Source organism: Capsella rubella, unplaced genomic scaffold (assembly GCF_000375325.1).
Source record: "Capsella rubella cultivar Monte Gargano unplaced genomic scaffold, Caprub1_0 scaffold_3, whole genome shotgun sequence".
Classification (NCBI taxonomy): Eukaryota; Viridiplantae; Streptophyta; class Magnoliopsida; order Brassicales; family Brassicaceae; genus Capsella; species Capsella rubella.
Genome location: NW_006238921.1, coordinates 11,745,299 through 11,758,731, shown reverse-complemented (window position 1 = coordinate 11,758,731; position 13,433 = coordinate 11,745,299). Strand labels below are relative to the sequence as shown.

Below are 13,433 nucleotides of genomic sequence, written 5' to 3'. Positions count from 1 at the left end.
GACTTGAAAAATATAATCACCAAGTAACCATCAATTTCAGATCTGATTCTCAAGTTTTCTTGTCTTCACTTGATAATAAAGAGACTTCGGCAATGAACACTTTTAAAGACCTATTGTAGCGGTTTATGGTTATGCTACAGTAGATTTTTTACAATAGCGTATGAGTATATGCTACTGTATATTTTATAATAGCGTTATTGTCTGCTATTACTTTGAGGATTTAAAGTCATAATTGATACTTATATTGTAGCATTTTTGGCATTGCATTGTCATGGTATATAAATTTGTTATATAATATTTGCTATGAAGACATAAGTAATATTTTCTAGCTTTCAAGTAATTAGATTACCCATTAATTTAGATCAACAAATATTCATAAATCCAAAAATGTATTACAAAATTTAAAGTACCTGCTTCGAAAAAACAACAAGTAGAATGATACATAAGAAAATGTTTAGATCAACGATTCAAATTTCAAGTAATAAATAAGAAAATGTATAGATCAACGATTCAAATTTCAAGTAGATCGAACACTCATAATTAAGACTAGTGATTCAAATGTAGGCGATTATGTCATTTAGCCAAGCTATTATACTACCCAAAGCATCAACAATGATTTTAATTTCTGAATTTGGTCTCCAAACTGGTGTATCATCAACCGTAGGAACATCAACCCATACCTTGCTTGCATTAGGTCTCAAGGGGACAAAATGAACTCTATCTTCTGGATTTTGTTGAGAAAACTCGCCCTTCTGCAACCTTTTTTCCAGATCCATTGAAGTCTAAGAGGATGCACTACTTTTCTCATTCTTGCTGGTGTTAAAACTGGTACTGACACTCTACAAATAAAATTCCACACAGTTCATCACAAGTCTATTAATCCAACAACAAATCATTCAGTCAAAGTAGAAAATTCTAGAAAAAATATCACAAGTCAATCATAAGTTATAATTCAGAACAATATTCCAAATAGCATTAGACTAAGGATGTTTAGAGTCTTACCCCAGGTGATCTACTTTTTGTCATCATTTCATCCCTGATAGCTTGTATATTATTGATAGGCCATGAGATATTCTCACCAAGTGCATCACTAATGACCAACATGTCAGCATTTGGTCTCCAAAGATATCCATCTTTAATTAATACCTTATCAACCTTGACAACACTAGCATTTGGACCTAGAGGACTGTTGTTTACCAATTCATTCGGGTTAGTTGACAAAAGACGACCCTCTGCAACAATTTCTTCATCTTTATTCCAAGCATAGATGTTGATTTTATTATCTTCTGCATCTATAACCTATAGATAAAAAAATCAACAATATATTAGTTATCACCATGAATTAGTTACATCATTACATATTAACAAAATAGACTATATATTCAAACTTTTACCTATGAACCGGCAGACTTAGTACATGTTGGGGACTCCATTTCTCCTTCTCCGATGACAACTTCATCCGATGAACACCAGTCCAAAATCTGATACCTAGGTCCTCTTTTGCAAAGATCACTGACCTCAGAATTAGAGACATTATCTGGTTGTTTCTGAGAGAAAAATATTCACAAAAGATATCAATGCATGATCTTAAATTAAATTTGCTAAGTTACAATAACAAATTTGAGGTTAATTTACACTTTTTGAGTAAGCTAAACCACGAACTACATCCTGCAAGCAACAAACAACATCCTGCATTTCAGCTTGTTTGGCTTCAAGCTTCTGTACATGTGAGTCTCTAGCTTGGATGAATGCTAACTTAGTAGCAGTTATCCCTCTGCCCATTCCTCTAATTCTTCATGGTTTGTCTTTTCCTAAGATTTGACTCACAACATCTTCTTTAACACTCATACTAGCAGTGGAGTCCATTTCACTATCAACTGATTTAATTTTTTCCTGAATTCAGATATTTGAACTTAATTAGTAAAACATAAAACAGTAAGACAAAAACAATTTATTACTTACAGTAGTCTCTTTAAACTATGGCCTCATAGGTCTCCCGTCGGAATGTGTGTGACATGCTACCCAAACCTTTGTCCTAGTAACTTTTGTGGGGTCTGAACTCTTTTTCTTCTACAAGCAACAAAGAATATATTTACATATGACATATTACATGTTTCTGCATTTTAATTCAAAATTCTATTATATGCTAATAGTAAAAGTAACATAAGTGCATGAGCCAAGCAAACTATTCCTTTCTGGCTAGTGGTGTGGGAAATCTGACTTCTCCGCAATTCCCTGAATCGGTCACTTTATGTCTAAGTCATCGTTACATTATATTGTAATTACATAAGTACAAACGCAAGTCCATACCTCGGAAACCAAACCCATGACTTGTCCATGTTGTAGCACCAAAACAGCTCCAGTGTATGATTATATACCAATTAGAGGATAGTGAAATTAGACACAAAAATAGTGAAACAAAATCAATGACACTCAATTGAAGACCAAAGAAATTAGCCCCAAATTTAAACGAAACCCTAAGAAATTAGCCCCAAATCAAAACGAGACCCTAAGAAATTATTCCCAAATTGAGCGAATATCCCTAAGAAATTAGACCCAAATTTATAAAACCCTTAAAAACTTCTTCAGCAAACCCTAAATATATATGAAATCGATACCATAACTAAACTTCCAAAGCAATCGAAAATCTTCTTCACCTTTGTAACTCGATGTCGATGTTGATTTGGAGCAGAAGACTTTACAAATCAATGTCGATTAGAAGAACAAGCAATGAGATTCGAAGATTAGCAGTAAGATTCGAAGATTAGGAGTGAGATGCAAAATCTGAAAGTGAAGAGACGAGAGAGAGAAAGCTTGTGAAATCTGAAAGTGAAGAGACGAGAGAGAGCAAGTTTGTGTTAGTTTTCACTAAGTGTGGAAGGAGTGTTAATTTTTGTTAAACCATCCTATGGGACCCCCTGCCACATGGCACACCCTGCCACATGGCAGCTACAAGTGCTGCAGCGCATCGACGCTAACATCTCTCCTGGCCCACATGCCCTCTTTGGCCCACCAGGTAGGTTACTGGTGCCCTTGGCGTTACTCGAACCCAAGACCTCACCCTTTAACAACTTTCCCACCTGACAAGTTGTTACCAATTGAACTGCAGACCAGTTGGTAACAGCTTGTCCGGTGGGAAGGTCGTGAAAAGGTGAGATCTTGGGTTCGAGTAACCCCAAGCGCACCAATAATCTACATGGTGCCTGGTGGGCCAAGGAGGGCATGTGGCCAGGAGAAAGGTTAGGGTTGCTGCGCAGCACTTGTAGCTGACATGTGGCGAGGTGTGCCATGTGGCAGGGGTCCCACATGATGGGTTGTTACAACTAAAAGTCGACTTTTATGTAACAACCTGCCCCGTGGACCCCACGCCACAACCCGACAACAGCTGGCGCTGCAGCGCATCGACCCTAATCTTGCTCCTGGCCCACATGCCTTCCTTGGTCCATCAAGTAGGTTATTGGTGCGCTTGGCGTTACTCGAACCCAAGACCTCACCGTTTAACAACCTTCCCACCGGACAAGCTGTTACCAATTGACAACCCGCCCTGTAGCACACTCCGCCACATGGCATCCTTACAGCGCTGCAGCGCATCGACCATAACCTCTCTCCTGTGGGCCAGAGGGCTGTGCAGGTTGAGCCCATAGGAGAGAGGTTAGGGTCGATGCGCTGCAGTTCTATAAAGATGCCATGTGGTGGAGTCTGCCACATAGCGAAGGATCACACAAGGCGGGTTGTTACATAAAAGTCGACGTTTAAGTAACAACCTGCCCCGTGGACCCCACGCCACAACTCGGCAATAGCTGGCGCTGCAGCGCTTGTATCTGCCATGTGGCGGAGTGTGCCATGTGGCAGGGGGTCCTACAGGATGGGTCTTTACATCAATGCATAATCTTTGGGGGAAAAATAGTTGTAGTTAAGGTTAGCTTCTCATTATCAAGGCTTCTCCAACTAAATATAAACACATTATCCCCTGCTTAAATCCATCTCACACCAAAGGATTTACACTGCTATCAGCATTAAATATCACATGTGTTGTAGTTAATTGTAATATCTCTGAAATGTATAGACACAATGGTATGTCGGATTTTTAAAACAGCTTAAACTGATGACATAGTCTTAAGACTACATGTATATTGTTTGTGTATTCGTTTGTGTGTTTATCAAAATAATTAGGTCACCAATTTCTCAGTCTCCTCCAAACAATGCCTTTTCTCGTCTCTTGTCCACCACTTCCCATTCAAACATCAAAATCCAACATTAGCCCATTATAATGAATCTTTCTTGTTCTAGATGGTATACTCATATGTCAAAACTGAGTTGATTTGAATGAGAAATAAGGGTGTGAAGTGAGATAATTGGAATGATTGAAAAAAGTCCCACATAGGAAATAAATCAGTCCTTTATATATGGCTTCACTTTCATCTAGTTCCAAAAGTATTTATAAGAGAGAAGGAAGGTTCCAAACGCGCGCCGAACCGAACCAAACTGGGCTGGACGGTCGGGTCGTGGGCTCTTAGACTCTTCGGAATCCTCGCCGAGTATTTTTTGGACCGCTGCATTTTTTACAAGGCTTGGTGTACACTTTAAGTAATTTGGCGTGCACTCCAAGGAACTTGCGGAATACTCTGAGAATATTTTCCTGAAGCCTTACCTCCTTCTACTATATAAAGAGGCGCAACCTTTCATTATTTAAAAAAGCTCTCAAACATTAAAAAACTCCCGGTTCTAGAATCTCGCCTTTTTCTTTCTTTGTCCAAGTAAGTTTTTAGTTTAGTAGTCTCGAGAGTATATCGTATATCAAGTTCGCTTGAGTCTATTACTCGTGTCCTAAAGTATTAGTTTGTGATTAGTAGTATCATTGGATTCATAAATCGTGATAGTCCACAAGGACTTACACCCAATGTATTGAATTAAGAAAAAATAAATCATATCTTGCCTCCATCATTTATATTACACCTTTTAATTATGTTATTGTAATTCGTTTTTGATATATGTATCTTTTTGTCGTTGGATGTTATTGTAGAGTATTAGTTCTCTTAAAACGAAGGAGGCCATCGATCTCAATTATGTTATTGTAGTTCTCCTTAACAAAATATGTATCTTTTTAAATTGGATGTCTACACTCCTACAGTTACAAAGTTTTGCTCCTTGCAGCATCTCCTTTAGATTTGCCCTCTCCTTCTACTCTAACCCAAAAATCTTCGGAGAGATTCAAAGAAAGAGAGAGATGGGGTCTGATCTTTCTAGCAAACAAATGCGATCGGATTTAAGAGTACTCCCATTTTTAACAATTCAAATAAATTTAGTTTTGAATTTTATTTCTTATGATCACCTAATTAATGAATATTTTCATCAACCTAATTGTTTTTGGATATATATACTGCCTCTACATTCTCTGTTTTGCTCACCAATTGATGTATTGTTGTCTTAATAAAGTAGAAATGTTAAGGAGTCTTAATTCCTAAGCTACACGTAATGGTGATTATTATAAAGATGCCTGAGGCCTATTGTTTGAATTTTACATAACTTCTGATTTCAAATTTTATCCAAGAAACAAAATAAAAAATAAACAGTCAATAAACTCAAATCACAAAGACAATTATACAAATTACAAGCAACTAAGTTCAAGAGCTTCTTGGAAACGCTTCTCAACCGTATCAGGATCACCAAAGAGCCAAAGACCAACCTTGGAACGAACCTTACCGTCCTCCAATACCTTCCAAGGCAAAAGAAAACCGAAAACACGTGTCGACGCCTTAATGGCCGGAGACGACGATGGAGACTGATGATTGGTTGATTTGTGGCTAATAAGAGGATGTGAGAGTATGAGCATTGCAGCGGATGGTGCCATTGATTCTAGGACTAAGAAGAACTTTAAAACAAAATCAAGAATTGGATAAGCTTTGTGAGTATTGTATGGATCAATATATATAAATGATTTGTTGTTGGGACATGTAATAAAAAATCTGTGGGAACCGTTGAATTGATACAAAGAAATGTTAAAAAAAGATGGGCATGTGGTTTAGTAAGTCTGGCTTGTGTCAAAACTATGTGAGGTAAGGCGTTGCACGCGTAATACCTATGGGCGACACCGTCAAATGAAAATTTTAATATGGATAATCTCGTCAAAATATTATTATTATTTTTTTTTCTAAAAGTGTTACGGATATTTTTTTTTAAATAGCATTAAAATGAAGTTTTTGGAAATACTATAAAAATAAACCTAAAATTTTATATATTCAAAAGGAAACACTAATTAAATCTACTTTTAAATAATAATATTTTAAATTTAATATAGTCAACTCAACCCTTAAAAAAGAATCTATATCTTTAGAATTTTTGTAATATCTATGGGCGACACCGTCAATGAAATTTTTTATATGTTTTTCCTAAAAATATATTCATAGTTTTTTTTAATAGCATTAAAATAATTTTTTGGAAATACTATAAAAATAAAACTAAAAGTTTATATATTCAAAACGAAACATTAATTAATCTACTTTAAAAAAAATATTATTAATTTAATATAGTCAACTCAACCCTAAAAAAAATCTACATCTTGAATTTTTTTTTGTAATATTTTTAAAAATAAAAATAAATCAAGCTATGTTGAAGAATTCCTCTTTTATAATATTAATGAGGGTGAATCAAAAATTCATTCACTCACACATTTTCACAATTATAAAAAATTTAGTATACAAATATATTTAAATTACTCGAATATATAAACTATCTCTAAACCTCGAGTAATTTTTACCGAAAATTACTAAAAAAATAGTTTTATACTAAAAATATCTAAAATATCTAAAACCCACAATATTACTGTATAGTTATATTGTGGGTTTATTTGAGTCCGGATCGGATTGGATTAAGATCGGATTTTGGATTCGGAACTTTTGAATCTTGAGATTTAAAACTTATTTTGATATTTTAAAATTTTGGGTTCGGCTTCGGATCGGTTTTCAGATTCAGATATCTTGCCTATGCCATATCACTAGACACTGATTAGATGCTGAGTGGTCAGACCAACTCGTATTTTGGAATCGAGAGTCATATATCAACACTAAAATGTCAATTTTATTGTAAATGCAATTAATTTGTGTTAACTTAAAAGGTAAATAAATGATGTCTACATAGTATATACGCACTCACATCACATCATTATTTTATGATGTACATAGACAATTAAATAATTTTACAAAAACAGAAATGTCATATACAAACTCCAATCCCATTGTAGAGTACAGAATAACAAAAAACAAAAAAAAACCCAAGAATAACATGAAGATCCAGCTTGGCTGTTATAATGAAGATGACCTACAAACCTCTTTTTCTGTATCTTTCTCTCTTCCAAACATCTTTTGCTAAGAAAGTTGTAAACTGATTCAAATATTTCAGACATATTCTATTAAGATTAGGAACTATATAAGCTTAAAGAAGTTTCAAGGGTTATGTGAAAAAGTTATAGCTTACCCTAGTTTTATTGTTTTTTCTCTTGGAGGTTGTATTTGTATGAGTTGAAGTTGTGGTGGTGGTGCACATCTTTCAGTTCCAATATTGCTTATAGGATCTAAACTTGAATTGCCTTCAATCTCACTTGTTCTTCCATGAACCTGTTGGCACTACAAGTGTTTGTTTAGGTTAACATGAATACAAATGTTTCTACGTAAAATGTGTTTTGTATCTAAATAAAATCACTTGTCACCTTCTTTTGCAATTTAAAATTTTCCTTACGCATTATATCTACCATGTTTTGTAGTTCTTGGTTCTCTTTTTGAATGATTTGTCCCTATAATAGAATATCAAACATTGTTAATTTCATAAAAATATTAGGGAAAAGCCCATTAAAGATCACCAAGATGGCAATCGCTTCCAATTTAAACCTTCAAAATATTATACTTCCAAATAAAAACCCAAAGTGTCAAATTTATTAAATCAAATCTAATCAATGTGGCATTTGTGTTTGTAGGCCTACATTTATCACCAGAACAAGTAATAGAGTTAACGGAATAGTTCACCCCATCAACACAAAATCACTGTTAACAAAACAAACGGAATCGTTGTTTGTTGACGGGGTGAACTATTCTGTTAACAGAGTTAACTGCTCTGGTGATAAATATAGGCTACAAATACCACGTTGAAGGTTTGATTTTAATAAATTGGACACTTTGATGGATTTAGTTTGAAGTATAATATTTTTTAATAGAATTTTCCCAAAATATATACATGTATATCTAGATTTTGATTATTTTAGTCGACAAACCTTACGATTGAGTTCTCTTATTTCATCTGTCATAAGTTGATCCTGCGACAAAAAACAAAAATATAGGTCAGTCATCATCATTCGATTCAAATTATGTTGCTTAATTTCGAAAAGTGAATGAATCAATACCTTTTTTAGACGAACACCTTTAAGACTTGTTACTAGTTGGTCTTCAAGATTTTGTAGATCATTAGCATTCATTCCAGAGAGTTCTTCTCCAACTAGTTTCCTTCATAGTATTATAAATTAACTTTTATAATGCATTTGCAGTGAAACATCATTGTTTTTAACAAGATACTTGTGTCAAGTTCTATCTGTTTTCACTTTCCATGTCTAATAATTGATAACTTTTGAAAAATTAATATAGGGATAAATTTTTGTATATAATATCCAATTTCTGTTTTGACATGGGGCATAGCTCTTACCTGTGGCATTCTTGTAGATATTGTAGTTGTTGCTGCAAACTTGAAACTTCTCTTTGCCAAAACTAGTAACATAAAGAGAAACTAATGATGTACAAATAGATGAATGTAAAAAAAAAAATATATTGTGTTTGCCTCAACCTCGTACTTAAAAGCACATGGAGAATTATTTTTTATATCTTAAATCAGATAGATAATATTCCCTCGGTTTTTTTTATTTGACAAAAAAAAATTGTTTTATTTGAAGTGATGTTTTCAAACTTTTATGCAAAAATTAAATGTTTTTAATACATTTTTGACTAATCATATATTACATCATATTTTCTTATTTGGTTGATTTCGTTTTAATTAATGATGTTTTTATGGGAATTATAGAAGTTATATGTTTTATTGATTTTTTTGTAAGAACCTTAAACATAAAAAAATTGAGGGAGTAAATGTAAGCTTAAATTATTTTAAGTTACGAACTAGATAAATTTTTAAAAGTCACCAACTATTTAGTTTTTTTATATAGGAAATATTGAGGATTTTTAGGATTTAAAAATGGGGTTATTAGGAGAATGGGAAAGATTAAAATTAACTAAATCGAAACGATATGATTTATTTCTATCAAATAATGTGAATTTGTTTTTGTATTTACCTTTTATTGTCCCTTAAATACATTTAGAATTTATTTGGATGAAAATATATATACCAAAGAAATCGAAGTAATGTGACTTATTTTTAATTGGGGAGGTTAAAATTTAATTGGGGAGGTTAAAATTAAAGAAATCAAAGTACTGTGACTTATTTTTATAAAATGGTGTTAAATTTTATAAATTTTTCATTTTATGTACATTCAACTATAATACATTTGGTATTTGTTTTATTATTTTTTTCTTTATAAAAAGGGAAAAAAATAGAAAAATCAATGAAGAATGGATGCACTTTAATTTTTTTATCAATCCTTATTAGAAATTATAATGTGTATAGAGAATGAAAGTTGAATATACCTTTATCTCTGAGGCATGATTCAGTAGTTGATGCTGCTCCTCTTTTACTTTGTTGTACCTCTCAATAACAGTTTTCATACTATTCAGGTTCCAAAAGAAATAAATAAGAAAATGTTATTAATTATACATTAACATATTAAAAATAACTCAATAAGTTTATAATTAACTGAAGAAACAATATAAATATAAATTTTATTTTGTGATATTTGGTATCAGATATTATATGAGAGATGATGATGATACACAATAAGTGTTACAATATCTATTTTTTAGCACTAAAATGCTACAACAAGAGTTCGTATGCATGTCTTTTGCATACAACATGAAATTTTCAGGTGATTTTATCAAAGAAAAATATGATAATTTATGGTTAATTAAGTCATATAGCACATAAGTATAAACACAATTTAAAAAGATCGATCTTCTAACGAAAAGATGGCTTTGCAACTTCTATAGTGCAGTATATGATCTTAGGTTTCAATGGTAAACCTAAAAGGAATAAGTGGACTATATGAAATATTACTAGCAAAAGTGAATGAAATATAAAAAAAGAATAAAAAAAAAAATTTCTTTCATTCACCTATCTGCAACATTATTAGAGAAATACATTATAAATCAATTTTATCGAATAACAAGCAAATGAATTTTGCATAATTGTTTTTCTATTGTAAATGTAATTAATTTGGGCTGATTTGTTTATATATAATTATACAACAATTTGAGGAAAATGTACATGGATATATATATCGATGTCTTTTCTTAATGTACTTACATTATTAGTTTACATACTTAGCCTAAACATAAATTGGGAGAAATAATTTTAAATACTTTTTTTTGGTGGAAATAATTTTAAATACTTATTATCAAATGCCTTTCTAATTTCTATATTATATCGAAAAAAAAACAAAAAAATAACTTTTCAATTTCAAAATTTATCAAATAGCTCATGGTCATATATATGTGAAATTATGTATTCAAATGAATTACTACACATCATGAAGAAGTAAAAACCAAATTATTATTTTTATCTATATTAGATATACCAATTATATATAGTGGTTCATATTCTTTCTATAAGTTGAAATCTTAATTAGCAAGGCATAACCCGTCAGTAGCCATTTATATTAATGCACTTTTGCAACAAACGTAGGATCATGTGCATCATTAGTGATCAAATCAGATTTAGCTATGAATGAACTAAGCTATGATCAGTGATATAAACTAAATTTCAGTTAGTCTTCAAATCAGATTTAGCAAAACAAGTTTTACCAGGATATTCAAATACTAGTACACAAAGGTGAAACTTTAGTTCCAAAGAACCAAGAAACAAACATCAAACATTCATCCAAAAATAGGTCATGTGTTATCCCTATATATAACCCTATAGAGAAACTAATATGTAAAGATGAGAAAATAATCATTAGTGACAATCTTTATATACATGTCTTAAGATCAAGATCGAAGTGAAGAATCTAACAAGCAAGGCAAATGCAATATAACTTCATTGACTTGAAGATGTGTTTCATTAGATATAATAAGCAAACCTTGAATTGCTTGCGTAGTCATAGAGCTTTCCAGTGCTAGAGAAGATGATAACACCAACTTCAGCATCACAAAGTATTGATAACTCTTTAGCTTTCTTAAGCAAACCACTTCTTCTCTTGGAGAAAGTCACTTGTCTACTTGTCGAGTTATCGATCCTTTTTATAACTATCTTCCCTCTCCCCATTGAAACCTAACTCCAAAAACAAACTGCATCAAGAAAAAGTAAATGTCAAAATGATATCAAATCTAGATGATCTCTTCCTTATTCAAGATTTATCCCTTTTTTATATAGATTTCTCCTAGTTTCTTGGATTTGAATGTGTAATCATGAAGATTTGACTTACTTGATCAGAAGTTTTTGCAATAAATGGAAACAAAGGCAGAGGATGATGAAGAGGAGAAGCTTCTTTTTTTCTTTTTTTTTTTCCTTCTCAAAGATATCTTCTGTGGTTTCTGTTTGTGGTATATATGGGAAAAGAGCGGATTCAGACAAAACCACTGCTGGTTTTATTACGAAGAGTAGTTTCAATTAATTCCCACTCTCGCGAGTATAGTAAACATATATACTCGCTTTTCCAAGCGCAAGTTTGATAGAGTCAAATCTTTGACCGATTAAACCAGCGAGTAAGTTCAAACGTAGACAGGAGCGCGTGAGACGAAAATATCCTCGGACTATCAGGTGTACCCAACCACGAATCGTGGGGCGTTATTACAAGGTGGTATTGAAAGCAATCAATAGATTAACAACACGTGTCACTTGTTTAAGAGATGCTTCTTTTGTAAACTCCAATGTGGTTATTATAAAGGAATTAGACCATTTCCTAGTATTTTATTATTTTTACCTTTATAATAGAGATAATTTTTATTTCAATATATTCTTCTATTGTTTCCTCTATAATAGAATATTTCAAATATATTATTTCTAAAATTTTAATATTAATACCATATATTTATAAAAAGATTTAATTAACCTATTTACTTTAATTTTTAATTTTTATAAAATTTTAATAAAATAATTATTTTGTTTGGATTGTTTGGACAATATTTTAACGATATTAGTGGATCCAGAAGTAATTTACGATGGTATTAAGTAGTTACTTTTTGTATTAAAAGAATTATTATGGAATAAATGAAAAATAAAATATGTTTTTTCTTTTAATAAAAAATAAAATATATTATTATGTATATTTATAAGATTTTATATAATTTACTTTTGCAAATGGTAGTCTCAAATTTTAGAATATATATTTATATTAAAACCTTTAAAATATTTATATATTAGTTATTAAATATATTTATTTTATTTATAGTGTTTATAAATAAAGAAGTTTAACATTAAAAAGAGTACTTTACAAATAAAATAGTTCAACTCTGTTTATAGAGAAAAAAATAGAATTCCTTTATATATATAGATAAAAATAGTAATCTTTTTAATAGAAGTGAATATAGAAGTGAGTTAGAGCAAAATTCGATATAAAGTAGAGTTTAGATGCAAAAATAAAAGTGGGTTGAAAATGCTCATAGTATCGTTATGTAATTGACATATGTGTATGTGTAAGCTTTTTTGGCAGAGAGGCTAGTGCTGTACTTGGCACTGTCGTCCGATGATGATGAACTCTTCTTTTTCATTATGTTTATATTCTAATATTCTTCTATGGCATCATCTTTTCTTTTTTCCGGTTTTGATCTTTCTGAGGTTTAAAAAGTCGGATATTTTTGGGATTATTATAGTGTTTATAGTAATGTATATTATCTTCAGCTTTAATCCTCGGTCATTGAGTTAAGGTTTATAATGTGTGTCATGTATACATTGACTGACTAAAAGAGAAGAGTCAAAATATGAGTTGTCAAAAGTTCTTAGACTTATCAAATGTTTTATGTGTTTAATAATTCTTTTGACATTACAAAATGAAATTTAATTGCACTTATAACATTGAAAATCTGATCCAACTTTGTTCTCTACTTCTATCTCTTATATCACTACAAGAAACCACATGTTTAGCGAAGGATGAAAACATAGCTATTCCCTCGCAAAACGACTAAAACAAGAGCTTTGCGATGGAAGACATTTCCTCGCAAAAATAGTTTTAAGGTTGATGTTTCATAAACCCTAAAACTACAATTAATTAGTAGTAATATAACATTAATGATGTTTCATACATGGACGGGTAAAACTATTTTTCATATTATTATGAACCTCTAAGTTGCTCT

The 13,433-nt window shown here is 31.6% G+C and overlaps 2 protein-coding genes across 3 annotated transcripts; both read right to left on the bottom strand.

Moving 5' to 3' along the window:
* Positions 1-5,467: 5,467 nt before the first annotated feature.
* On the bottom strand, positions 5,468-5,891 carry LOC17891047. Its single transcript, XM_006298837.2, has one exon. It carries the CDS (start codon positions 5,849-5,851, stop codon positions 5,609-5,611), a length of 243 nt encoding a protein of 80 aa, XP_006298899.1. The 5' UTR covers positions 5,852-5,891; the 3' UTR covers positions 5,468-5,608.
* A 1,224-nt stretch (positions 5,892-7,115) lies between these two features.
* LOC17892296 (MADS-box transcription factor ANR1) lies at positions 7,116-11,647 on the bottom strand. 2 transcript variants are annotated; one of them, XM_023786519.1, is made up of 9 exons: positions 11,567-11,647; positions 11,222-11,429; positions 9,678-9,756; positions 8,689-8,750; positions 8,393-8,492; positions 8,264-8,305; positions 7,706-7,789; positions 7,474-7,622; positions 7,116-7,380 (listed from the first exon to the last, which is right to left on the bottom strand). In XM_023786519.1, exons 2-9 carry the CDS (start codon positions 11,404-11,406, stop codon positions 7,365-7,367), a joined length of 717 nt encoding a protein of 238 aa, XP_023642287.1. In that variant the 5' UTR covers positions 11,407-11,429; positions 11,567-11,647; the 3' UTR covers positions 7,116-7,364. The 2 variants fall into 2 exon arrangements, with proteins under 2 accessions (XP_023642287.1, XP_006299776.1); XM_006299714.2 differs by having other exon boundaries at positions 7,474-7,613.
* Positions 11,648-13,433: the final 1,786 nt, after the last annotated feature.

What these genes read in the sequence shown, in the direction of transcription:
- LOC17891047 (XM_006298837.2), bottom strand. Translation starts at nt 5,851, where the DNA reads ATGGCACCATCCGCTGCAATGCTCATACTCTCACATCCTCTTATTAGC.
- LOC17892296 (XM_023786519.1), bottom strand. Translation starts at nt 11,406, where the DNA reads ATGGGGAGAGGGAAGATAGTTATAAAAAGGATCGATAACTCGACAAGT. An exon ending in GACTACGCAAGCAATTCAAG is followed by an intron (nt 9,757 to 11,221) that starts GTTTGCTTATTA and finishes GAACCTGAATAG; the next exon opens with TATGAAAACTGTTATTGAGA. An exon ending in ATCATGCCTCAGAGATAAAG is followed by an intron (nt 8,751 to 9,677) that starts GTATATTCAACT and finishes TTATGTTACTAG; the next exon opens with TTTTGGCAAAGAGAAGTTTC.